Below are 26,676 nucleotides of genomic sequence, written 5' to 3'. Positions count from 1 at the left end.
GACAAATCAATAAATTTGACTCCAAGCCACATAAGAGATTAGCGCAGGTGACCAAAAGCTTGGTCAGAGGGTTAGGTTTTGAGGAACATCTTGAAGGAGGAGAGGCGGGGAGGTTTAGGAAGGGAGTTCCAGAGCTTGGGGCCCAGGCAACAGAAGGCACCACGGCCACCGATGGTGGGGCGATTATAATCAGGGATCGTCCGTCAGGAGGGCAGAATTTAAGGAGCGCAGACATCTCAAGGGGTTGTGGGGCTGGAGGAGATTACAGAGATAGGGAGGGGCGAGGGCCATGGAGGGATTTGTAAACAAGGATGAGAAGTTTGAAATCGAGGCGTTGCTTAACCAGGAGCCGGTGTAGGTCAGCGAGCACAGGGGGTGATGGGTGAGCGGGACTTGATGCGAGTTAAGACACAGGTAGCAGAGTTTTGGAGGACCTCTACTTTACGTCGGGTAGAATGTGGGAGGCCAGCCAGGAGTGCGTTGGAATAGTCAAGTCTGGAGGTAACAAAGACATTGGTGAGGGCTTCAGCAGTGGATGAGCTGAGGCAGGGGGCGGAGACAGATGATGTTACGGAGGTGGAAATAGGCGGTCTTAGTTATGCTGTGGATATGTGGTCAGAAGCTTATTTCAGGGTCAAATATGACACCCAGGTTGCGAGCAGTCTGGTTCAGCCTCAGACAGATGCTAGGGAGAGAGATGGAGTCAGTGGCTAGGGAACGCAGTTTGTGACCGAGACGAACGACAATGGCTTCGGTCTTCCCAATATTCAATTGGAGAACATTTCTGCTCATCCAGAACTGGATGTGGGACAAGCGGTCTGACAATTTAGAGAGCGAGGAGGGGTTGAGAGAAGTGGGGGTGAGGTAGAGCTGGGTGTTATCAGTGTACATGTGGAAAGTGACGCTGTGTTTTCGATGATGTCACCAAGGGGCAACATGTAGATGAGAAATAGGAGGGGCCAAGGATAGATCCTGGGGGGACACCAGAGGTAACGATGCGGGGGGGGAGGAGAAGCCGTTGCAGGAGATTCTCTGACTACGATGAGATGGATAAGAATGGAACCAGGCGAGTGCAGTCCCACCCAGCTGGACCATGGTGGAGAGGTGTTGGAGGAGGATAGAGTGGTCAACTGTGTCAATGGCTGCAGACAGGTCGAGAAGGACGAGGAGGGGTAGTTTACCTTTGTCACAGTCACAAAGGATGTCATTTGTGACTTTGATGAGAGCCGTTTGGGTAATGTGGCAGGGGCGGGAACCGGATTGAAACATGGAGTTCCGGGAAAGATGGGCATGGACTTGGGAGGCGACGACACGTTCAAGGACTGGAGAGGAAAGGGACGTTGGAGATGGACCCTGAATAGAATCCATTTCATCTCTGCGCAGGCTCCCAGCTCCAAGCTGGAGCAAGATCCAGGAGTTATTCCCATTCAGGTTAAGAGTTGGGATGAGACGGATTAACTGCACAGACACATCATCAAGTTAAAAACTTTATCTGCTGAGTTTAGAACCTACGCTGTCTGAGGCCTTTCAATTCAGCAATTGGTCAGTCGGTCACATCCAGCAGGTCAAAGGCCCCCACCAGCCCCCCTGCAGAGTTCAGGACAGGGGAGACTGGCCTGGGAGTTAGTCAGGAGAAAACTCACAGAACCCTGATCAGATCCTCGAATCTAAACATACATTTGAAATAAATGTGTAAAGTGTCCAAGAGAGTGAGAGACTGCAGCAGGAATCGACAGGATGGGTTGCAATGGTCAGAGTGAAGACTTTGGTGTCGGTGAGGTGTGTTTCAGTGCAGCACTGCCGGAGTTACAAGCACCCTGCCTGCAGCAGTGTGTACTGAGACACGAATCGCTCCACCTGCTCTCCCTGTAGCGTTTTCATGGCTCTCCAGTGGATCTGCCCCGTGTGCTCCGGTTTGCCCTGTGAGTGGCTCTGCTCCTCTGCGATGTACCCCAGCCATAGATCTGGAGGGAGATAGCTTCACCGTTAACCCAATCAACCACACTTGCTCTCGTACAACCGCTGCCAGCAAATCACGCTTGTTCAGGATTTCATTAGCTGCAATATTTGTTTAGAGATTCCTACCGGCACTGGTGGATCCAAACTCACGGAGAGCCCGCTCATAATACTCCCGCACACGCTGCATCTTACTGCACTCCTTGTGATAAATAACAAATCCACTATTTCAAACCAAGATTAAACATCAACAACCGCGAGAAACCAGAATACGACCCACTGGAAAGGAAAAAGTACCCGCCACCTCACCCCAGTCAGCAGTGTGTCCTGGCCCCCGGCACTGCGCCCTGGCCCCCGGCACTGCGCCCTGGCCCCCGGCACCGCGCCCAGACACCGCTCACCGCGCCCAGACACCGCACAGCCCAGACACCGCTCACCGCACCCAGACACCGCTCACCGACACCGCACAGAGATACCGCATACACCGCACAGCCCAGACACCGCTCACCGCACCCAGACACCGCTCACCGCACAGCCCAGACACCGCACACCGCGCCCAGACACCGCGCACCGCACAGCCCAGACACCGCACACAGACACTGCACACACGCCTGCTCAGGGTCACTCCGGACTCTGCTGTACAGGGCTCAGTGTTGCAGGGTAAAAGGGGGAATTTACTCTTGCGCTGCCCTCCAACAGCTCAACACTCAGTCAGTGCAAGAGTTGTGAATAGAATACCAGCAAAGATTCTCAGACTTGCCCCGCCCCCCGGGGGTCACACCACCCCCCCTCCTCACGCCTACCACAGGGTTGAGCCGGTGTGAGAGTTTGGCAATGTGAGTGGTCTGCACTGGGACCCCCAGCGTCTGTTAACTCACCTGCTCCTTTTCAATCGCAATCATTTTCCTGAAAAACTCCAACGAGAGGGGTCTGTTTTCCTGGAGACTGAAGGAAGGAAACAGAAAGCCGCAATGACAAACCTTTCCGTCGCAGACTGAGCGAGCAGCCGCTCCTCCAGTCCATGGTAACGTTGGCCATTCAGCCCATCGCTCATGTCCTAGTGCTGGATTTATACAGGTGCTCGCCCCTCCCACACTAATCCCCCCCAAACTCTAAACCCCCCCCCAAACACACACACACACACACACACACTAACCCCCCCCAACACACACTAAACCCCCCCCCCCAACACACACTAAACCCCCCCCCCCACACACACTAAACCCACCCAACACAAACTAAACCCCCCCAACACACACTAAACCCCCCCCCAACACACTAAACCCCCCCCCCCAACACACACTAAACCCCCCCCACACACACTAAACCCACCCAACACAAACTAAACCCCCCCAACACAAACTAAACCCCCCCCAACACACACTAAACCCCCCCAACAGACACTAAACCCCCCCCAACACACACTAAACCCCCCCCAACACAAACTAAACCCCCCCAACACACACTAAACCCCCCCCCAACACACACTAAACCCCCCCCAACACACACTAAACCCCCCCCAACACACACTAAACCCCCCCCAACACACACTAAACCCCCCCCAACACACACTAAACCCCCCCCAACACACACTAAACCCCCCCCAACACACACTAAACCCCCCCCCAACACACACTAAACCCCCCCCAACACACACTAAACCCCCCCCAACACACACTAAACCCCCCCCAACACACACTAAACCCCCCCCAACACACACTAAACCCCCCCCCAACACACACTAAACCCCTCCAACACACACTAAACCCCCCCCAACACACACTAAACCCCCCCCCCCAACACACACTAAACCCCCCCCAACACACACTAAACCCCCCCAACACACACTAAACCCCCCCCCCCCAACACACACTAAACCCCCCCCCCCCCAACACACACTAACCCCCCCCCCCCAACACACACTAAACCCCCCCCCCCAACACACACTAAACCCCCCCCCCCAACACACACTAAACCCCCCCCCACACTAAACCTCCCCCAAACTCTAACCCCCCCCCCCCAACACACACACGCACTAAACCCCCCCACACACTAATCCCCCGCCCCTCCCAAACTAAACCCCCCCCCCCCCACACCACTATTCCCCCCCAGCCCCTCACACTAGCCCCCCTGGTCCCCCCTCACACTAGCCCCCCTGGTCCCCCCTCACACTAGCCCCCCCCCCCCCCCTAACAGTAGCCGCCCCCCGGTTCCCCCCCCTCACACTAGCCCCCGCCCCCACCCTCACACTAGCCCCCCTGGCCCCCCCCTCACACTAGCCCCCCTGGCCCCCCCCTTACATTAGCCCCCCTGGCCCCCCCCCTCACACTAGCCCCCCCCGGTTTCTCCCCCCCACCCGGTCCCCCCCCCCTAACAGTAGCCGCCCCCCGGTCCCCCCCCCTAACAGTAGCCGCCCCCCGGTCCCCCCCCAAACACAAGCCCCCCCCCCACCCCCCTCACACTAGCCCCCTCCCCCACCCTCACACTAGCCCCCCTGGCCCCCCCCCCTCACACTAGCCCCCCCGGCCCTCCCCCCCTCACACTAGCCCCCCCGGCCCTCCCCCCCTCACACTAGCCCCCCCCGGTTCCCCCCCCCACCCCACTCACTAGCCCCCCCGGCCCTCCCCCCTCACACTAGCCCCCCCCCCGGTTTCCCCCCCCCCCCCTCACACTAGCCCCCTCCCCCACCCTCACACTAGCCCCCCTGGCCCCCCCCCCCTTACACTAGCCCCCCTGGCCCTCCCCCCCTCACACTAGCCCCCCCGGCCCTCCCCCCCTCACACTAGCCCCCCCCCGGTTCCCCCCCCCACCCCACTCACTAGCCCCCCCCTGCTCATTCCCGGTGTCGGTTTACATTTACCTTCTCAAACTCTGACCCAATTCCCGTTTGTATGGCGTTAGTCTCTCCCTCAGTAGCCCCCCTCCTGTAAACTATTGCATGTTCTAATACCCCCCTTGTACACAAACATTTCTTCCAAATTTCCACATTCAGACCTGGGCCCCGCCCCCCCAGGGAGGGGGAGCAGCGTAGGTTCCCCAGAATGGTCCCGGGGGTAAAAGGGGCTAATTGTGAGGACAGTTTGCACAGACTGGGTTTGTATTTCTGAGTTTCGAAGGTTAAGGGGCGATGAAATCGAGGTGTTTAAAATGATTAAAGGATTTGATCGGGTTGATGGAGAGAAATTATTTGCTATGGTGGGGGAATAACCTTAAAATAAGAGCCAGGCCCAGGGGTGATGTCGGGAAGTACTGCTTCACACACAGGGCAGTAGGAATCTGGAACTCTCTCCCCCTAGACAGCTGTGGGGGGGGGGGGGTCAATTGAAAAGGTCAAAACTGAGATTGAAAGATTCTTGTTGGGTAAAGTTATTAATGGGTCTGGAACCCAGCGTGTAACCCCAGAACGACCATGGCCTTCATCCCTCGAGTTATTACACACATTAACCGTGAGCTGCAAACGTTCAGCTGTTACCTAGTGAACACCCTCCGTGCTTTCTTGTAGCCCCCAGCCCTAAGGGCCCAGTCCAGGTATCGCTCCTTCATAGTCACACAGATGGCTGGAATTGGAGTCTGCAGCGCATGCTGTGGATACAAGCAGAAAGTCACTCAGAGCCAGTCCATTCCACAGATCAGCGGGGAGAGCTTCAGTCAGACACAGCCCTACCTGATAGCGAGATTCCGTCTCAATAACACTGCCCGCACGTTCGCTCCAGTCCAGGTAGAGTAGCCACAGCGATAAACTGTCCTGTAACAGAGGATGGAGACGCAACTCAAATGGACTGTGAAGCTGGCAAAGGTTAAAGGGCACGCCAGTTAACCCCCCCCCCCAGTAAAGCAGCAGTCAGTGGTGAGAACAGGAAAATAAGGATTCATAGAAACATAGAAAATAGGTGCAGGAGTAGGCTATTCGGCCCTTCGAGCCTGCACCGCCATTCAATGAGTTCATGGCTGAACATGCAACTTCAGTACCCCATTCCTGCTTTCTCGCCATACCCCTCGATCCCCCGAGTAGTAAGGACTACATCTAACTCCTTTTTGAATATATTTAGTGAATTGGCCTCAACAACTTTCTGTGGTAGAGAATTCCACAGGTTCACCACTCTCTGGGTGAAGAAGTTTCTCCTCATCTCGGTCCTAAATGGTTTACCCCTTATCCTTAGACTGTGACCCCTGGTTCTGGACTTCCCCAACATTGGGAACATTCTTCCTGCATCTAACCTGTCTGAACCCGTCAGAATTTTAAACGTTTCTATGAGGTCCCCTCTCATTCTTCTGAACTCCAGTGAATACAAGCCCAGTTGATCCAGTCTTTCTTGATAGGTCAGTCCCGCCATCCCAGGAATCAGTCTGGTGAACCTTCGCTGCACTCCCTCAATAGCAAGAACGTCCTTCCTCAAGTTAGGAGACCAAAACTGTACGCAATACTCCAAGTGTGGCCTCACCAAGGCCCTGTACAACTGTAGCAACACCTCCCTGCCCCTGTACTCAAATCCCCTCGCTATAAAGGCCAACGTGCCATTTGCTTTCTTAACCGCCTGCTGTACCTGCATGCCAACCTTCAATGACTGATGTACCATGACACCCAGGTCTCGTTGCACCTCCCCTTTTCCTAATCTGTCACCATTCAGATAATAGTCTGTCTCTCTGTTTTTACCACCAAAGTGGATAACCTCACATTTATCCACATTATACTTCATCTGCCATGCATTTGCCCACTCACCTAACCTATCCAAGTCACTCTGCAGCCTCAGAGCATCCTCCTCGCAGCTCACACTGCCACCCAACTTAGTGTCATCCGCAAATTTGGAGATATTACATTTAATCCCCTCGTCATATTAAAAAGGGCAAGTCGGGTTCAGGCAATGATGGGGGCAAGCCCATGAACCCCAGACTCTCAGGAGACAGAGCAATAAGAGTGAGCAGCAATCAGCACAGGTACACAAGGCGAAAATCTCTCAAAACAATCGCAACTTCTTTGAGTCGAGGGGGGACGACGGCGGACAGTCCTCTCCCCACCCCCCCCCCCCGTCTGTCCCCCCCACAGCCCCCTTCCCTCGGTCTCTCCTCCCCACCCGCGGTCTCTCCCTCTCCCCCTCGGTCTCTACGTCTCTTCCCCCCCCCCCCCCCCCGGGCTCTTCCCCCCGCCCCCCCCCCCCCCCCCGGTCTCTCCCTCAGCCCCCCCCGGGCTCTCCCCCCACCCCACCCCTCCCCCTTGGTATCTCCCTCCCCCCCCCACAGCCCCCCTCCCCCTCGGTCTCTCCCTCTCCCCCCCCTCCCCCCGGGCTCTCCCTCTCTTTCCCCCCCCCCCCCCCCCCCACAGCCCCCCTCCGTCTCTCCCGCTCTCCCCCCACAGCCCCCCTCCCCCCGGGCTCTCCCTCTCTTCCCCCCCCCCCCCCCCCACAGCCCCCCTCCGTCTCTCCCGCTCTCCCCCCACAGCCCCCCTCCCCCTCGGTCTCTCCCTCTCTTTTCCCTCCCCCCGGGCTCTCTCCCCCCCCCCCCCCCACAGCCTCCCTTCCCTCGGTCTCTCCCCCACCCCCCCGGACAGGGAACTCACCGTGGGTGGGACCTGCCCGAATGCCCTCTGGAAGAGGCTGCTGACACCAGCACTTTGCAGCCCGATCAGTACCTCCAGGCTGCTCTGCCACATCTCCAGCGAGCGGCCGAAAGCAGTGCTTGCAGCCTGGGCCACTCGGGCAGCTTTCTCTCCCTCACCAAGGTCCACCAACAGTCGAAGCTGCAACACGAGATAAATAATTAAACCACCGTCCAAACAAGGCCATAACTTCCAGACATGGAGTCAGCAGGGAACCGCCTTACGTCCTCAAGCACAACCTTCCCCTGTTCCCTGCAGCGACGGACAGGCTGCAGATAACCAGGAGCAAGGCCATGTTCAATTCAGTGAGGGGACAGAATCGCAGCACTGGCCATTCGGCCCATCGTGCCTGTGCCGGCTCTGTGACAGAGCGATCCCATTAGATCCACAACCTCAGCTTTTATCCAATAACCCAAAATTAGTCCTCCTCAAGTACGTGTCCAATCTGAATCCACTGCCCTTTCAGCAGTGCGTTCCAGATCTTCGCAAGTGAAGACATTTCCCTTTTCCCTCTAGCTCCAATGATTTAAACTGGGTGAGCTCTGCTACCGATCCACTTGCCCTCAGTATTAGAGAACGGTCACAGCACAGGAGGCCATTCGGCCCGTCGAGCCCACACTGGCTCTGCAAGAGCCCCTCAGCCAGTCCCACTCCCCCACCCTTGCCCCGTCCAGTCCCACTCCCCCACCCTTGCCCCGTCCAGTCCCAGTCCCCCACCCTTGCCCTGTCCAGTCCCACTCCCCCACCCTTGGCCTGTCCAGTCCCAGTCCCCCACCCTTGCCCCGTCCAGTCCCACTCCCCCACCCTTGGCCCGTCCAGTCCCACTCCCCCACCCTTGCCCCGTAGCCCTGCAATTTTGTTTCCTTCAGGGACTTATCCAATTCCCTTTTGAAAGCCGCGATTGAGTCTGCCTCCACCACGCTCTCGGGCAGTGCATTCCAGATCCTAACCACTCGCTGCGGAAGAAATGTTTCCCTTGTGTCGGCTTTGGGTCTCTGCTCCAAGGAGAATAACCCCAGCTTCTCGAGTCTATCTAGTCATCCCTGGAATCATTCTCAGAAATCTTTTCTGTCGCCTGTCTAAAGCCTTCCTAAAGTGTGGTGCCCAGAATTGGACACAATACTCCAGTTGAAGCTGAATCTTTGATACAGGTCCATCATAACTTCCTTGCTTTTGTACTCTTATGCCTTTATTTATGAAGCCCAGGATCCCATGTGATTTTTTTAACTGCTTTCTCACCCTGCCCTGCCACCTTCAACGGTTTTGCCCATATACCCCGGGGTCTCTCTGTTCATGTACCCCCTTTAGGATTGTACCCTTTAGTTTATATTGCCTCTCCTCATTCTTCCTACCAAAATGTATCACTTTGCACTTTTCTGCGTTAAATTCCATCAGCCCCGTGCCCGCCCATCCCACCAGCCTGTCTGTGTCTTCCTTAAGCCTGTCCCTCTCCTCCTCACTGGTCACTAGACTTGCTCTACCAAAACCCATCATCATTTTGAACACCTCTATTAAATATCCCCGTAGCCTTCTCTGCTTGGAGAGCAACCCCAGTTTCTCCAGACTATAAGAACATAAGAATATAAGAATTAGGAACAGGAGTTGGCCATCTAGCCCCTCGAGCCTGCTCCGCCATTCAACAAGATCATGGCTGATCTGGCCGTGGACTCAGCTCCACTTACCCGCCTGCTCCCCGTAACCCTTAATTCCCTTATTGGTTAAAAATCTATCTATCTGTGATTTGAATACATTCAATGAGCTAGCCTCAACTGCTTCCTTGGGCAGAGAATTCCACAGATTCACAACCCTCTGGGAGAAGAAATTCCTTCTCAACTCGGTTTTAAATTGGCTCCCCCGTATTTTGAGGCTGTGCCCCCTAGTTCTAGTCTCCCCGACCAGTGGAAACAACCTCTCTGCCTCTATCTTGTCTATCCCTTTCATGATTTTAAATGTTTCTATAAGATCCCCCCTCATCCTTCTGAACTCCAACGAGTAAAGACCCAGTCTACTCAATCTATCATCATAAGGTAACCCCTTCATCTCCGGAATCAGCCGAGTGAATCGTCTCTGTACCCTTTCCAAAGCCAGTATATCCTTCCTTAAGTAAGGTGACCAAAACTGCACGCAGTACTCCAGGTGCGGCCTCACCAATACCCTGTACAGTTGCAGCAGGACCTCCCTGCTTTTGTACTCCATCCCTCTCGCAATGAAGGCCAACATTCCATTCACCTTCCTGATTACCTGCTGCACCTGCAAACTAACTTTTTGGAAGAGTTTCATGCAAAAGGACCCCCAGGTCCCGCTGCACCTCAGCATGTTGTAATTTCTCCCCATTCAAATAATATTCCCTTTTACTGTTTTTTCCCCCCCCAAGGTGGATGACCTCACACTTTCCGACATTGTATTCCATCTGCCAAACCTTAGCCCATTCGCTTAACCTATCTAAATCTCTTTGCAGCCTCTCTGTGTCCTCTACACAACCCGCTTTCCCACTAATCTTTGTGTCATCTGAAAATTTTGTTACACTACACTCTGTCCCCTCTTCCAGGTCATCTATGTATATTGTAAACAGTTGTCCCAGCACCGATCCCTGTGGCACACCACTAACCACCGATTTCCAACCCGAAAGGACCCACTTATCCCGACTCTCTGCTTTCTGTTAGCCAGCCAATTCTCTATCCATGCTAATACATTTCCTCTGATTCCGCGTACCTTTATCTTCTGCAGTAATCTTTTGTGTGGCACCTTATCGAATGCCTTTTGGAAATCTAAATACACCACATCCATCGGTACACCTCTATCCACCATGCTCGTTATATCCTCAAAGAATTCCAGTAAATTAGTTAAACATGATTTCCCCTTCATGAATCCATGTTGTGTCTGCTTGATTGCACTATTTCTATCTGGATGTCCCGCTATTTCTTCCTTAATGATAGCTTCAAGCATTTTCCCCACTACAGATGTTAAACGAACTGGCCTACAGTTACCTGCCTTTTGTCTGCCCCCTTTTTTAAACAGAGGCGTTACATTAGCTGCTTTCCAATCCACTGGTACCTCCCCAGAGTCCAGAGAATTTTGGTAGATTATAACGAATGCATCTGCTATAACTTCCGCCATCTCTTTTAATACCCTGGGATGCATTTCATCTGGACCAGAGGACTTGTCTACCTAGAGTCCCATTAGCCTGTCCAGCACTAACCCCCTAGTGATAGTGATTATCTCAAGGTCCTCCCTTCCCACATTCCTGTGACCAGCAATTTTTGGCATGGTTTTTGTGTCTTCCGCTGCGAAGACCGAAGCAAAATAATTGTTTAAGGTCTCAGCCATTTCCACATTTCCCATTATTAAATCCCCCTTCTCATCTTCTCAGGGACCAACATTTACTTTAGTCACTCTTTTCCGTTTTATATATCGGTAAAAGCTTTTACTATCTGTTTTTATGTTTTGCGCAAATTTACTTTCGTAATCTATCTTTCCTTTCTTTATTGCTTTCTTAGTCATTCTTTGCTGTCGTTTAAAATTTTCCCAATCTTCTAGTTTCCCCCTAACCTTGGCCACCTTATACGCATTGGTTTTTAATTTGATACTCTCCTTTATTGCCTTGGTTATCCACGGCTGGTTATCCCTTCTCTTACCGCCCTTCTTTTTCACTGGAATATATTTTTGTTGAGCACTATGAAAGAGCTCCTTAAAAGTCCTCCACTGTTCCTCAATTGTGCCACCGTTTAGTCTGTGTTTCCAGTCTACTTTAGCCAACTCTGCCCTCATCCCACTGTAGTCCCCTTTGTTTAAGCATAGTACGCTCATTTAAGACACTACTTCCTCACCCTCAATCTGTATTACAAATCCAACCATACTGTGATCACTCATTCCGAGAGGATCGTTTACTCGGAGATCGTTTATTATTCCTGTCTCATTACACAGGACCAGATCTAAGATAGCTTGCTTCCTTGTAGGTTCTGTAACATACTGTTCTAAGAAACAATCCCGTATGCATTCTATGAATTCCTCCTCCAGGCTACCCCGTGCGATTTGATTTGACCAATCGATATGGAGGTTAAAATCCCCCATGATTACTGCTGTTCCTTTTTCACATGTCTCCATTATTCCCTTGATTATTGCCCGCCCCACCGTGACGTTATTATTTGGGGGCCTATAAACTACACCCACCAGTGACTTTTTCCCCTTACTATCTCTAATCTCCACCCACAATGATTCAACATTTTGTTCATTAGAGCCAATATCATCTCTCACAACTGCCCTGATATCATCCTTTATTAACAGAGCTACCCCACCTCCTTCCCCTTCTTGTCTATCTTTCCGAATTGTCAGATACCCCTGTATGTTTAATTCCCAGTCTTGGCCACCCTGCAACCACATTTCTGCAATGGCCACCAAATCATACCCATTTGTAATGATTTGTGCGTCAACTCATTTACTTTATTTCGAATGCTGCGTGCGTTTAGGTGGAGTGTTTTAATACTAGTTTTTAAACCATGATTTTTAGTTTTGACCCCTCCTGCAGCCCCTTTATATTCATACATATTGTCCCTTTCTATCACCTTGTGGTTTACACTTACCCCAGTGCTACTCTGCTCTGTTGCCTCCTGCCTTTTGCATTCTTTCTTGGGGTCCTATTCATCTGAGCTCTCACCCACTCTAACTAGCTCAGAGCCCTCTCCTGGGTTCCGAATACTCCTTGCATTGAGGCACCGAGCTTTCATGCTTGCCTTTTTATTACACTTTGACCCTTTAGAATTTTGCTGTACAGTGGCCCTTTTTGTTTTTTGCCTTGGGTTTCTCTGCCCTCCACTTTTACTCATCTCCTTTCTGTCTTTTGCTTCTGTCTCCATTTTGTTTCCCTCTGTCTCCCTGCATAGGTTCCCATCCCCCTGCCATATTAGTTTAACTCCTCCCCAACAGCACTAGCAAACACACCCCCAGGACATTGGTTCCGGTCCTGCCCAGGTGCAGACCGTCCGGTTTGTACTGGTCCCACCTCCCCCAGAACCGGTTCCAATGCCCCAGGAATTTGAATCCCTCCCTGCTGCACCACTGCTCAAGCCACGTATCATCTGAGCTATCCTACGATTCCTACTCTGACTAGCACGTGGCACTGGTAGCAATCCCGAGATTACTACTTTTGAGGTCCTATGTTTTAATTTAGCTCCTAGCTCCTTAAATTCTTCTCGTAGGACCTCATCCCTTTTTTTTTTAAAAACCGATATCGTTGGTAACAATGTGCACCACGACAACTGGCTGTTCACCCTCCCTTTTCAGAATATCCTGCACCCGCTCCGAGACATCCTTGACCCTTGCACCAGGGAGGCAACATACCATCCTGGAGTCTCGGTTGCGGCCGCAGAAACGCCTATCTATTCCCCTTACCATTGAATCCCCTATCACTATCGCTCTCCCACTCTTTTTCCTGCCCTCCTGTGCAGCAGAGCCAGCCACGGTGCCATGAACTTGGCTGCTGCTGCCCTCCCCTGATGAGTCATCCCCCTCAACAGTACTCAAAGCAGTGTATCTGTTTTGCAGGGGGATGACCACAGGGGACTCCTGCACTACCTTCCTTGCACTGCTCTTCCTGCTGGTCTTCCATTCCCTATCTGGCTGTGGACCCTTCACCTGCGGTAAGATCAACTCGCTACACGTGCTACTCACGTCATTCTCAGCATCGTGGATGCTCCAGAGTAAATCCACCCTCAGCTCCAATTTCGCAACGCGGTCCGTCAGGAGCTGGAGGCGGCTACACTTCCCGCACACGTAATCGTCAGGGACACCGGAAGTGTCCCCGAGTTCCCACATAGTACAGGAGGAGCATATCACGTGACCGAGCTCTCCTCCACAGAACTGAAGTTCCTCACCCCCGGGACCATCCTGGTAAAGTGCCTTTGCACACTCCCTCTCTCCAGGGCCTTAACATCCTTCCTAAAGTGTGGTGCCCAGATTTGTAGACAATATATAGCTGGTGCTGAACCAATGGTTTGTAAAGGGTTAGCGTGACTTCCTTGTTTTTGTATTCAATGCCCCTATTTACAAAGCAAAGTATCCCATACACATTCTTAACCAGCTGCTAGCTTGTCCTGTCCCCTTCAAGGATTTGTCAATATGCAACACCCAGGTCCCCTGCTCTTGCACCCCCCTCAGAATAGTGCCATTGAGATTATACTGCCACTACATGCCACTTATCTGCATTAAATTGCATCTGCCACATGCCTGCCCCTTTCACCAGTCAGTCTGTCCTCCTAACGTTTTCCACTCTCCTGGTCACTATTTACTACACTGTCAAGTGAAATTATCCCCAAGTCCAGGTCATTCATATATAACAAGAAAAGCGATGGTCCTAATATATCACCCAACTTACCACATGTCCTCACTCAATCAACAGTGAAGGACGTTTCTCCTGAGTTCCCTACTGGATTTATTAATGACTATCTTATATTTATGGCCACTAGTTCTAGTCACCCCTCAGTCTTCTATTTTCTAGAGATATAATTTCTCCGCATGTATTTTTAAATCAATGACTTGGATATAGAGAATCTTACCCAGCGTTTGTAGAGAACAGGAGGCAGGAGTGAGGCATCAGTCGCCCGGTCAAACAGAGACAGCACCTTCCGCAGTCTCTGAAATACAGACCCAGGAGAAGTCAAGGAAACAACACAAAGCGAGACAGTGCCATAGGACAGACGGGAATCTGTGCACCTCAGACTCACCTCCTCCCGGAGATCCTTATTGTTGGTTTTCCGCTTCAGTCTCTCCAGGCAGAAAGTGATGTAACATTTCCACACGGCTTCTGCAATCAGAGCACGGCCAACGGGTAAACAGCAGGTCGACAGGTCCAGAGAACCAGGGGCAAGGGCTGAAAGATGGGGGGGGGCGAGGAGGAAGAGAGCATGGGGGGTGGGGGGGAGGGGAGAGAGCGTGGGGGGTGGGGGGGGAGGGGAGAGAGCGTGGGGGGTGGGGGAGAGAACGTTGGGGGTGGGGTGGGAGGGGAGAGAGCGCGCGGGGGGGGGGGGAGAGGGGAGGGAGCGTGGGGGGTGGGGGAGAGAGCGTTGGGGGTGGGGGGGGAGGGGAGAGAGCGTGGGGGGTGGGGAGAGAGCGTTGGGGGTGGGGGTGGGAGGGGAGAGAGCGCGCGGGGGGGGGGGGGGAGGGGAGAGAGCGTTGGGGGTGGGGTGGGAGGGGAGAGAGTGCGCAGGGGGGGGGGGGGGAGGGGAGAGAGCGTGGGGGGTGGGGGAGAGAGCGTGGGGGGTGGGGGGGGAGGGGAGAGAGCGTTGGGGGTGGGGTGGGAGGGGAGAGAGAGCACGGGGGGGGTGGGGGCGGAGGGAAGAGAGAGCGTGGGGGGGGGGGGGGGGGGAAGAGTGCGCGCAGGGGGGGGGGGGGGGGGGAAAGAGAAGGGGGAAGGAGAGAGCGGGGGGGAGCTGCACAGACCTGTTGGCACGGAGACTAGCGCTTCCTCGTACACAGCCCAGCAACGCTGCTCCCTGCGGATGATGTCAGAAGCCTTCCCCTGTTTGGAGCCCCCTGTCGGCAGTGACTCTGCGTCCAACTCGCGCCGAGCCATGAAATCCCAGGTCAGTGCGTGGTTCGCGTGCTGTGCCTGCAGGCTGTGGAGACACGGTGAGGAGTGAGATAACGGCTCCCTCCTTCCCCAACCCCCCGGACCGGATTGGGACCCCACCCCGGACCCCCAGCATCCTCCCCACCTCCAGTTACCCCACCTCCTCCGGACTGGACCCCCAGCTCCCCGTCCCTCCCGGACTGGACCCCCAGAACCTCTCCCCTTCCCACAGACTGGACCCCCAGTACCCCTCCCCCTCCCACAGACTGGACCCCCAGAACCCCTCCCCCTCCCGCAGACTGGACCCCCAGAACCCCTCCCCCTCCCGCAGACTGGACCCCCAGAACCCCTCCCCCTCCCGCAGACTGGACCCCCAGAACCCCTCCCCCTCCCGCAGACTGGACCCCCAGAACCCCTCCCCCTCCCGCAGACTGGACCCCCAGAACCCCTCCCCCTCCCGCAGACTGGACCCCCAGAACCCCCCCCACCACACCATACCCCTCCAGCACCACTCCCCACCCCCTCGCCCGACCGTCACACTTACTCCTCCACAATCTCTTTCTGAAGCTCCGTCGTGAAGCTGAACAGCACTGCAATGGTCCAGAACGACAGGTGGAATTCAGCATCCCCTGAACACAAGCACAGAGTGAGAGCAGCTCCTGTAAACCCGTGTCGGCGTGCGCAGTGTGGCTCAGTGGGCTGGGGTCAGAGTGCGGTCACTAAGAGGGAATATGATCGGGGTGCTCCCAGGGATGAAAGAATAGGCATGGACGGATCATTCCGTGGGTGGGCAATACCAGTACAGGAGTGGGGAATGCAGAAGTTGAAGATAAGATCTCGATACAGAAAGGGCGGGCAGGCAGGCGAAAGCTCTCAGCAACGTGGAGAGTTTAACAGCGGTGACAGTTGCTGAATCAGTTACAACGTTCACAAAGGCCTGGGAGATTGAGGAGGGAATCTCACAGGACAATCAGCCCCCGGGAGGGGCTTCAGCACAAGGGGCCGCCTCCTGAGAAAAATGTCTGTTAATACGGGAGGAGAGAGGGGTCACATGGGTGGGGGCAGGGGGTGACTGGCCCACACTCACTGTCACTCCTTCATACTGAAATTCACCGCTGATCGACCCCTTTCACTCAGGCCCCCACAGAACTCTGGGCCCACAACCCAAAGAAGAGAGCCTCGGTCCCTCTGCAATAGCCACAATCCGAGAGGAGAGGAGCAGTACGATGAGAACAGCTTCCAATTTCAATCTGTCTCTCCCAGCCGCCGCTCATTGCTCCCTGCAGTGCACAAATAGTGTCAACCTCCACTGCCTCTCTCGGAGGGTCTGTGCGTGAGTCTCTCTCTCTCGGAGGGTGTGTGTGAGGGCCTGTGTCTGTCTCTCTCTCTCTCTGCTTCTACTGGACAATAGTATCCCTGGTAATGAAAGGAAACCCATCCCCTGGACTGACAACTGACCTGTGCAATGAGAGATGAGATCGTGGGAGAGTGCGGTGGGATTCAGAGAGCAGGAGGGTCAGGGGCCCCAATAGCAATGGGGGGGGGGGGGCGCACGGGGGGAGAAATGGATGCAGCCACTTACCCAGGATTTTCTGAATGCCATTCTTGTACACGATGCGAGCCAGATCTCCACGGACGATCTCCTCGGGATATTCTGCTTCAGCCTAGAGACACACAGGCGGCAATCACACCGGTCTCCCGGCCCACCTCCCCTCATCCTTCGTCACCCAGCACCCACACCCCCCGCCCGGCCCGCCACAGGGTCAACGTCCACCACGGACACTCCAGCGGCCTCACTCCCAAACCCAGTTACTCAGGGTCACTCCAGCCCCTGCCGATATTCCCCCATTCTTCGCGGGGGCAGAGCGTAATTCACCCCCCCCCCCACTCCCCGAGTGCCCACGCCCCGAGTGCCCACTCCCCCCCCCCCGCACGCCCCGAGTGCCCACTCCCCCCCCCCCCACGCCCCGAGTGCCCACGCCCCCCCCCCCCGCACGCCCCGAGTGCCCACTCCCCCCCCCCCCACGCCCCGAGTGCCCACTCCCCGAGTGCCCACGCCCCGAGTGCCCACGCCCCGAGTGCCCACGCCCCGAGTGCCCACGCCCCGAGTGCCCATGCCCCGCTCTGTTCCTGCTTTAGTTCCGTACCAATGGCAGTTTAGCCGCCTCCAGTAGGTCCTTCTCCTTCCGCACTTTCTCCGCATGCATCAGTTCCATCCGAAAATACTGCAAACAAGAAACAGGGATCAGTGCCCCTCATCCCACAACCGGCCAAACCAGCGCCCCCCCCCCCCACAAACCAGCGCCCCCCCCCCCCCCACAAACCAGCGCCCCCCCCCCCCACAAACCAGCGCCCCCCCCCCCCACAAACCAGCACCCCCCCCCCCCACAAACTAGCGAACCTCGCCACCCCCCCCCACAAACCAGTGCCTCTCACCACACCACCCCCCCACAAAGCAGCGCCCCCCCCCACAAACCAGCGCCCCGTGCCCCACCCCCCCACAAACCAGCGCCCCCCCCCCACAAACCAGCGCCCCTCGTCACCCCCCCCCCACAAACCAGCGCCCCTCGTCACCCCCCCCCCCACAAACCAGCGCCCCGTGCCCCACCCCCCCACAAACCAGCGCCCCCCCCCCACAAACCAGCGCCCCCTGCCCCACCCCCCCACAAACCAGCACCCCCTGCCCCACCCCCCCAAACCAGCGCCCCCTGCCCCACCCCCCCCACAAACCAGCGCCCCTCGCCACCACGCCCCACAAACACCCCAACCAAGAGTGCCGTGGAAGGGCAGGGCGACCCCTCTTCCCACGCTCCTGGTACATACTGGGATCGTGGGGAAGAAGAGGGGGGGCGAGAGAGCGGATGGCGTGGCGAGGGCCGGGGGCGCGGGACGCGAGGGTCGCGAGGGAGGTGGGCGCGAGGGCGGGGGTGCGCGAGAGCGGGGGAAGGGGGCCCGAGGGCAGGGCGAGAGCGGGGAAGGGGGGCGCGACGGCGGGGGAGCGAGGGCGGGGGAGGGGGGAGCGAGGGCGGGAGCGAGGGCAGGGGGGCGCGAGGGCGAGGGAGCGAGGGGGTGCGAGGGAGGGGGCGCGAGGGAGGGGGAGGGGGCGCGAGGGCGGGGCCGGGGGAGGGGGGCGCGAGGGCGGGGGAGGGGGGCGCGAGGGCGGGGGAGGGGGGCGCAAGATAGTGAGTGAAGAAAGCCATTCCTGGAACAATCGCTACCTCCTGATACAGCTTCTGAGAATCTGGGTGAAAGCGTAAAGCCCGCAGGAATAAATGCCGAGCGTTCTCAGACGACAAGCGATCCTCCATCTCCCACTTTGCTGCCATGATCCACAACGCTGGAAGATGATGAAAGGAAGAAGTGAAGACAGTGACACGCACAGACTCAAGAACATAAGAATTAGCAGGAGTCTGCCATTCGGCCCCTCGAGCTTGCTCTGCCATTCAATGAGATCATGACTGATCAACAATCACTCCACTTTCCTGCCCGATCCCCATTATCCCTGGATTTCCTTAATATTCCAAGATTTATGGCTATCTGTCTTGAATATACTCAATGACTGAGCCTCCACAGCCCTCTGGGGAAGAGAATTCCAAAGATTCACCACCCTCTGAGTGAAGAAATTTCTCATCAATCCTAAATGGCCGACCCCTTATTCTGAGACTGTGACCCCTGGTTCTAGACTCCCCAGCCCGGGGGAAACATACTCCCTGCATCTACCCTGTCAATCCCCCTCAGATTCTTGTAAGTTTCAATCAGATCAACTCTCATTCTTCTAAATCCAGAGAGTATAGGCCCATTCTACACAATCTCTGCTCATTGCACAACTCTCTCATCCCAGGAATCAATCGAGTGAACCTTTGTTGCACCACTTCCAAGGCAGGTATATCCTTCCTCAGATAAGACCAAAACTGTGCACAGTACTCCAGGTGCAGTCTCACCAAGGCCCTGTACTCTTGTATCCAACCCCCTTGTAATAAAGGCCAACATGCCATTTGCCTTCCTAATTGCTTGCTGTACCTGCATGCTAACTTTGCGTTTCCTGTACGAGGGGCATCCAAATCTCTGAACGTCGACGTTTAATAGTTTCTCACCATTTTAAAAATATTCTGTTTTTCTATTCTTCCTACCAAAGTGACTAACCTCACATTTCCCACATTACACCCCACCTGTATAATAATACCTGTCGATATCCCTAGCAGACCCTTTGTGCAGCCCGTCATGTCCAGGGAATTTGTTGGCTTTTAGTCCGATTACTTTCTGAAGTATTTTTTCCCAACTGAAATTAATTACTTTAAGTTTCTTGCTGTCTGGTCTGATGGGTACTAGTCCCAGGCACTGGGCTGACCCACACCCGATAAGGGAGGGCAGGAAATGGGCACAGATCATACCTGGTTTGTCCGGGTGAATAGCCAACATCGCAGAGAACACTTTGCTCAGTTTCACCTTGGCATTCTGGGAAAGGAACAGCAGCTGTCAGCATCTGTGCCTTCAACATCAAACCCAGTGAGAAAACATCACAAAGACAGTCAGTAACACAGGGTGCTGAGGGAGAGGGGTTACTGAGTGACAGTGTGAGGGAGCTGGATTAACATCAGTACAGATACAGTCAGTAACACAGGGCGCTGGGGGAGAGGGGTTACTGAGTGACAGTGTGAGGGAGCTGGATTATCAGTAGAGATACAGTCAGTAACACAGGGTGCTGGGGGAGAGGGGTTACTGAGTGACAGTGTGAGGGAGCTGGATTAACATCAGTACAGATACAGTCAGTAACACAGGGTGCTGGGGGAGAGGGGTTACTGAGTGACAGTGTGAGGGAGATTAACATCAGTACAGATACAGTCAGTAACACAGGGTGCTGGGGGAGAGGGGTTACTGAGTGACAGTGTGAGGGAGCTGGATTAACATCAGTACAGATACAGTCAGTAACACAGGGTGCTGGGGGAGAGGGGTTACTGAGTGACAGTGTGAGCGAGCTGGATTAATATCAATAGAGATACAGTCAGTCACACAGGGTGCTGGGGGAGAGGGGTTACTGAGTGACAGTGTGAGGGAGCTGGATTAACATCAGTACAGATACAGTCAGTAACACAGGGCGCTGGGGGAGAGGGGTTACTGAGTGACAGTGTGAGGGAGCTGGATTAACATCAGTAGAGATACAGTCAGTAACACAGGGCGCTGGGGGAGAGAGGTTACTGAGTGACAGTGTGAGGGAGCTGGATTAACATCAGTAGAGATACAGTCAGTAACACAGGGTGCTGGGGGAGAGGGGTTACTGAGTGACAGTGTGAGGGAGCTGGATTAACATCAGTAGAGATACAGTCAGTAACACAGGGTGCTGGGGGAGAGGGGTTACTGAGTGACAGTGTGCGGGAGCTGGATTAACATCAGTAGAGATACAGTCAGTAACACAGCGCGCTGGGGGAGAGGGGTTACTGAGTGACAGTGTGAGGGAGCTGGGTTAACATCAGTACAGATACAGTCAGTAACACAGGGTGCTGGGGGAGAGGGGTTACTGAGTGACAGTGTGCGGGAGCTGGATTAACATCAGTAGAGATACAGTCAGTAACACAGCGCGCTGGGGGAGAGGGGTTACTGAGTGACAGTGTGAGGGAGCTGGGTTAACATCAGTACAGATACAGTCAGTAACACAGGGTGCTGGGGGAGAGGGGTTACTGAGTGACAGTGTGAGGGAGCTGGATTAACATCAGTACAGATACAGTCAGTAACATAGGGTGCTGGGGGAGAGGGGTTACTGAGTGACAGTGTGAGGGAGATTAACATCAGTACAGATACAGTCAGTAACACAGGGTGCTGGGGGAGAGGGATTACTGAGTGACAGTGTGAGGGAGCTGGATTAACATCAGTACAGATACAGTCAGTAACACAGGGTGCTGGGGGAGAGGGGTTACTGAGTGACAGTGTGAGGGAGCTGGATTAATATCAATAGAGATACAGTCAGTCACACAGGGTGCTGGGGGAGAGGGGTTACTGAGTGACAGTGTGAGGGAGCTGGATTAACATCAGTACAGATACAGTCAGTAACACAGGGCGCTGGGGGAGAGGGGTTACTGAGTGACAGTGTGAGGGAGCTGGATTAACATCAGTAGAGATACAGTCAGTAACACAGGGCGCTGGGGGAGAGAGGTTACTGAGTGACAGTGTGAGGGAGCTGGATTAACATCAGTAGAGATACAGTCAGTAACACAGGGTGCTGGGGGAGAGGGGTTACTGAGTGACAGTGTGAGGGAGCTGGATTAACATCAGTACAGATACAGTCAGTAACACAGGGTGCTGGGGGAGAGGGATTACTGAGTGACAGTGTGAGGGAGCTGGATTAACATCAGTACAGATACAGTCAGTAACACAGGGTGCTGGGGGAGAGGGGTTACTGAGTGACAGTGTGAGGGAGATTAACATCAGTACAGATACAGTCAGTAACACAGGGCGCTGGGGGAGAGAGGTTACTGAGTGACAGTGTGAGGGAGCTGGATTAACATCAGTAGAGATACAGTCAGTAACACAGGGTGCTGGGGGAGAGGGGTTACTGAGTGACAGTGTGAGGGAGCTGGATTAACATCAGTACAGATACAGTCAGTAACACAGGGTGCTGGGGGAGAGGGGTTACTGAGTGACAGTGTGAGGGAGATTAACATCAGTACAGATACAGTCAGTAACACAGGGTGCTGGGGGAGAGGGATTACTGAGTGACAGTGTGAGGGAGCTGGATTAACATCAGTACAGATACAGTCAGTAACACAGGGTGCTGGGGGAGAGGGGTTACTGAGTGACAGTGTGAGGGAGCTGGATTAATATCAATAGAGATACAGTCAGTCACACAGGGTGCTGGGGGAGAGGGGTTACTGAGTGACAGTGTGAGGGAGCTGGATTAACATCAATAGAGATACAGTCAGTAACACAGGGCGCTAGGGGAGAGGGGTTACTGAGTGACAGTGTGAGGGAGCTGGATTAACATCAATAGAGATACAGTCAGTAACACAGGGCGCTGGGGGAGAGGGGTTACTGAGTGACAGTGTGAGGGAGCTGGATTAACATCAGTACAGATACAGTCAGTAACACAGGGTGCCGGGGGAGAGGGGTTACTGAGTGACAGTGTGATGGAGCTGGATTAACATCAGTACAGATACAGTCAGTAACACAGGGCGCTGGGGGAGAGGGGTTACTGAGTGACAGTGTGAGGGAGCTGGATTAACATCAGCACAGATACAGTCAGTCACACAGGGTGCCGGGGGAGAGGGGTTACTGAGTGACAGTGTGAGGGAGTTGGGTTATCAGTAGAGATACAGTCAGTAACACAGGGCGCTGGGGGAGAGGGGTTACTGAGTGACAGTGTGAGGGAGTTGGGTTATCAGTAGAGCTGGGTACTTACCCGGGGAGATAGAAAGTAAATGCTTACCCATTTCTTGCAGAAAGCGACATGAGAGAGCCATAACTGGATGTCACCCTGTAACAAAAATGAAGTCCTTCAGTGTGCAACAGGCAGGCTCTGTGAATATTTTAAGACAAGGAGCTGTCACTCTCTGGCCAGCGCAGCCTTACCTTCCATTTAGTCAGGGCTCGGCTGAACACTCCATGAATCCGGTTAACGATGGCGTATTCAATCTCCTCTTTCTTAAAGGTGTAGCCAACTCGCTGATGAGGGATTGGAATGATGGAGTTTAGAAAGTGCCACATTTATGGAGTCAGAAATAGCTTCATATTTTCAGAGAAACTTTGTTCTAACTCACCGCTCGCCTCTTCTTGATTAGTTCCAGTAAGTTAATTTCATACTGAAAAATAAAACAACCCGGTTAGCAAACCAATGGAACACCAGGCCAGATCACCGCTCAGCATGGTAACCAGCACAACCGCACCAAATTTTGCTGCTGTCGGTAATTCACCAAGCTGAGGAGCTGCTGGTCGCTGATACCCGTCCTCCACACAAACACGCTCCCTGCCAGCCCCTGTAGATTAGTTAGTCTGTGCACTGCTCTGATCCCTCATGCTCGGTTGTCACGCACTCACCTGGATGTAGCTGATGAAATTCTCCTTACTGAGTGCTCTCCTGTGCACCTTGTGTTCCAGCGCAGTGACCTTCTTTATTATTGCTCTTCAAAAATAAACATCACAAAATCAACACAATACAGAGGATGAAATGAGATGCAGTGAGACAACAACTTGTATTTATATAGCGCTTTTAACGGAGTAAAATGTCCCAAGACACTTCCCAGGAGCGATTATCAAACAAAATTTGACATTGAGCCACATAGGGAGATATTAGGGCAGATGACCAAAAGCTTGGTCAAAGAATTGGTTTTAAGGAGTGTCTTAAAGGAGGAGTGAGGTGGTGGGGTTTAGGGAGGGAGTTCCAGAGCTTGGGGCCCAGGCAACAGAAGCCACCGACGGTGGAGCGATTATAATCAGGGATGGTCAGGAGGGCAGAATTAGAGGAGTGCCGACATCTCAGGGAGTTGTGGGACTGGAGGAGATTACAGAGATAGGGAGGGGAGAGGGTCATGGAGGGATTTGAACACAAGGATGAGAATTTTAAAATCAAGGCGTTGCTTAACCGGGAGCCAACGGGGGTCAGCGGGCACAGGGGGCGATGGGTCAGCGGGCACAGGGGGCACAGGGTGCGATGGGTCAGCGGGCACAGCGAGCATAGGGGGCGATGGGTCAGTGGGCACAGGGGGCGATGGGTCAGCGGGCGATGGGTCAGCGAGCACAGGGGGTGATGGGTCAGCGGGCACAGGGGGCGATGGGTCAGCGGGCACAGGGGGCGATGGGTCAGCGGGCACAGGGGGCGATGGGTCAGCGGGTGATGGGTCAGCGAGCACAGGGGGTGATGGGTCAGCGGGCACAGGGGGCGATGGGTCAGCGAGCACAGGGGGTGATGGGTCAGCGGGCACAGGGGGCGATGGGTCAGCGGGCACAGGGGGCGATGGGTCAGCAGGCACAGGGGGCGATGGGTCAGCGAGCACAGGGGGCGATGGGTCAGCAGGCACAGGGGGTGATGGGTCAGCGGGCACAGGGGGCGATGGGTCAGCGGGCACAGGGGGCGATGGGTCAGCGGGCACAGGGGGCGATGGGTCAGCGGGCACAGGGGGCGATGGGTCAGCGGGCACAGGGGGCGATGGGTCAGCGGGCACAGGGGGCGATGGGTCAGCAGGCACAGGGGGCGATGGGTCAGCAGGCACAGGGGGTGATGGGTCAGCGGGCACAGGGGGCGATGGGTCAGCGGGCACAGGGGGCGATGGGTCAGCGGGCACAGGGGGCGATGGGTCAGCGGGCGATGGGTCAGCGAGCACAGGGGGCGATGGGTCAGCGGGCACAGGGGGCGATGGGTCAGCGGCAGTGTACGGAGGGCAGAATGTGGGAGGCCAAAAGTCAAAGTCGGGAGATGGGGGGGGTCACTGCAACAGGAGCCGGGCCCCCCCTCACCCCCGCTCGGGCCCCCGCCGCTCGGGCCCCCCCCCTCACCGCCGCTCGGACCCGCTCAGCAGGCCGCCCCGCTCCAGCTGTTCCAGCTCCGGGAGCCGCTCCTCGAGCCGCCGCTGCACCACCTCCGCCATTGCCACCTGCCGGGCCGCGCTTCCGGTCCGTCCGCAAACACTCCGCCGGCAGCGCTTCCGGTCCGCCGGCCCCGGATTATTGTTCCGGCCCAGGGACTTGCTCCCTGACCCCTGACCCCCACCGTTGATCCCCGGGTTATTTTTATTTTTTATTTATCGCCAAAAGGGGGCAGAGCCTGAGGCCCCGCCCCCCGAGCGGCCACGCCCCCCGGCCATGCCCCGCCCCCCGGCCCTGCCCCGCCCCCCGGCCCCCGAGCGGCCACGCCCCCCGGCCATGCCCCGCCCCCCGAGCGGCCACGCCCCCCGGCCCTGCCCCGCCCCCCGAGTGGCCACGCCCCCCGACACGACAAGCGAGCTCCAGGTGGTCAGAGGAAGCGCTCCCCGAGAAAGTGCCGCACCTGGGCCAGGACCGGCCGCCCGCCGCCCTGCGCTCAGTCACCTGACAACTCAGCCTCGCCTCCGAGGGCCTGCGATGCTGGTTTAAATAGAAACTACTTCCTGTGGTAGGGCGAGGGCGGAGTCTAACACAAGGGGCAGAACTTCAAAACTGGAGCCCGGCCGGTCACACAAAGGATGCTGGGAATCTGGACCCCCCCCCCCCAAGGGTCAGTTGGAATTTACAGGCCTGACTGATAAATGTTTCTTGGGGAAAGGTATCGAGGGACCTGGAACCTCAGCAGCTGCATGGAGTTCAGATACAAAGCAGCCACCATCTGATTGAAGGGTGGAGCAGGCTCGAGGGGCTGAATGGCCTCCTCCAGTTCCTGTGTAACAGGTTCGAGGGGCTGAATGGGCCTCCTCCTGTTCCTGTGTAACAGGCTCGAGGGGCTGAATGGCCCCCTCCTGTTCCTGTGTAACAGGCTCGAGGGGCTGAATGGCCTCCTCCTGTTCCTGTGTAACAGGCTCGAGGGGCTGAATGGCCCCCTCCTGTTCCTGTGTAACAGGCTCGAGGGGCTGAATGGCCTCCTCCTGTTCCTGTGTAACAGGCTCGAGGGGCTGAATGGCCCCCTCCTGTTCCTGTGTAACAGGCTCGAGGGGCTGAATGGGCCTCCTCCTGTTCCTAATGTAACAGGCTCGAGGGGCTGAATGGCCTCCTCCTGTTCCTGTGTAACAGGCTCGAGGGGCTGAATGGCCCCCTCCTGTTCCTAATGTAACAGGCTCGAGGGGCTGAATGGCCTCCTGTTCCTGTGTAACAGGCTCGAGGGGCTGAATGGCCCCCTCCTGTTCCTGTGTAACAGGCTCGAGGGGCTGAATGGCCCCCTCCTGTTCCTGTGTAACAGACTCGAGGGGCTGAATGGCCTCCTGTTCCTGTGTAACAGGCTCGAGGGGCTGAATGGCCTCCTCCTGTTCCTGTGTAACAGGCTCGAGGGGCTGAATGGCCTCCTCCTGTTCCTGTTCCTTTTCAGCCTGAAAGGAGGTGTCTGAGAGATGAGCTACAACTGTTAAAACTATAGAAAAAGTTAACCCAGAATATTACTTTAAATTAACCTGTGGGAGTAAAACTAGGGGACATGATTGTAAAATTCATTTCAGGACTGGTACCAGGAAATTTTTCTCTACACAAAGGCAGATAAATATGTGGAATAAACGTCAGATACAGGAGTGCACGCAAAAATAACTGGAATCATTGAGAAAGAAGTGAATGATATAATGACAGGATGTCACTGGATGGGCCAAATGGCCTTCCTGAAATATAATTATCTTTTGAAACCATTTTATTGAGTTTTTCTGTGGGGTATTTTTCTGATTCATTGCCTTTTCAGCCATCACCCTATTTGCTGACGACACAGGTCACTTTGACTTTGGGCAAGAGTCAAATTGACTTCAGTGGAATTGGAAATGGGGAGAGATGTATAACAGATGTATAACAGATAACAGATTTCCCCCACCCCCCAGAACCGCACCTGTAACCGGCCCCCAGAGGTCCCAGCAGTCGGGCGTCTCGGGGCTGAATTGCCCCCCCTACCTGTCTCAACAGCATCAGTAACTGG

At 55.2% G+C, this 26,676-nt stretch overlaps 1 protein-coding gene across 2 annotated transcripts; it reads right to left on the bottom strand.

The window, feature by feature from the left end:
• Positions 1-1,474: 1,474 nt before the first annotated feature.
• On the bottom strand, positions 1,475-24,743 carry utp6 (UTP6 small subunit processome component). Of its 2 annotated transcripts, XM_070857979.1 has the most exons (19): positions 24,594-24,743; positions 23,139-23,223; positions 22,862-22,903; positions 22,674-22,766; positions 22,531-22,578; positions 19,505-19,568; positions 18,332-18,450; positions 17,261-17,338; positions 16,696-16,777; positions 15,658-15,742; positions 14,984-15,159; positions 14,269-14,348; positions 14,101-14,178; positions 7,511-7,690; positions 5,621-5,701; positions 5,429-5,538; positions 2,835-2,901; positions 2,086-2,158; positions 1,475-1,964 (listed from the first exon to the last, which is right to left on the bottom strand). In XM_070857979.1, the coding sequence occupies exons 1-19, from the start codon at positions 24,683-24,685 to the stop codon at positions 1,807-1,809; spliced, it is 1,791 nt and encodes a 596-aa protein (XP_070714080.1). In that variant the 5' UTR covers positions 24,686-24,743; the 3' UTR covers positions 1,475-1,806. The 2 variants fall into 2 exon arrangements, with proteins under 2 accessions (XP_070714080.1, XP_070714081.1); XM_070857980.1 differs by lacking the exon at positions 7,511-7,690.
• Positions 24,744-26,676: the final 1,933 nt, after the last annotated feature.

Source organism: Pristiophorus japonicus, chromosome 16 (assembly GCF_044704955.1).
Source record: "Pristiophorus japonicus isolate sPriJap1 chromosome 16, sPriJap1.hap1, whole genome shotgun sequence".
In the NCBI taxonomy this organism is placed as follows: Eukaryota; Metazoa; Chordata; class Chondrichthyes; family Pristiophoridae; genus Pristiophorus; species Pristiophorus japonicus.
Note: the sequence above shows the minus strand (reverse complement) of the source record. Positions and strands in the feature narration are given on the sequence as shown.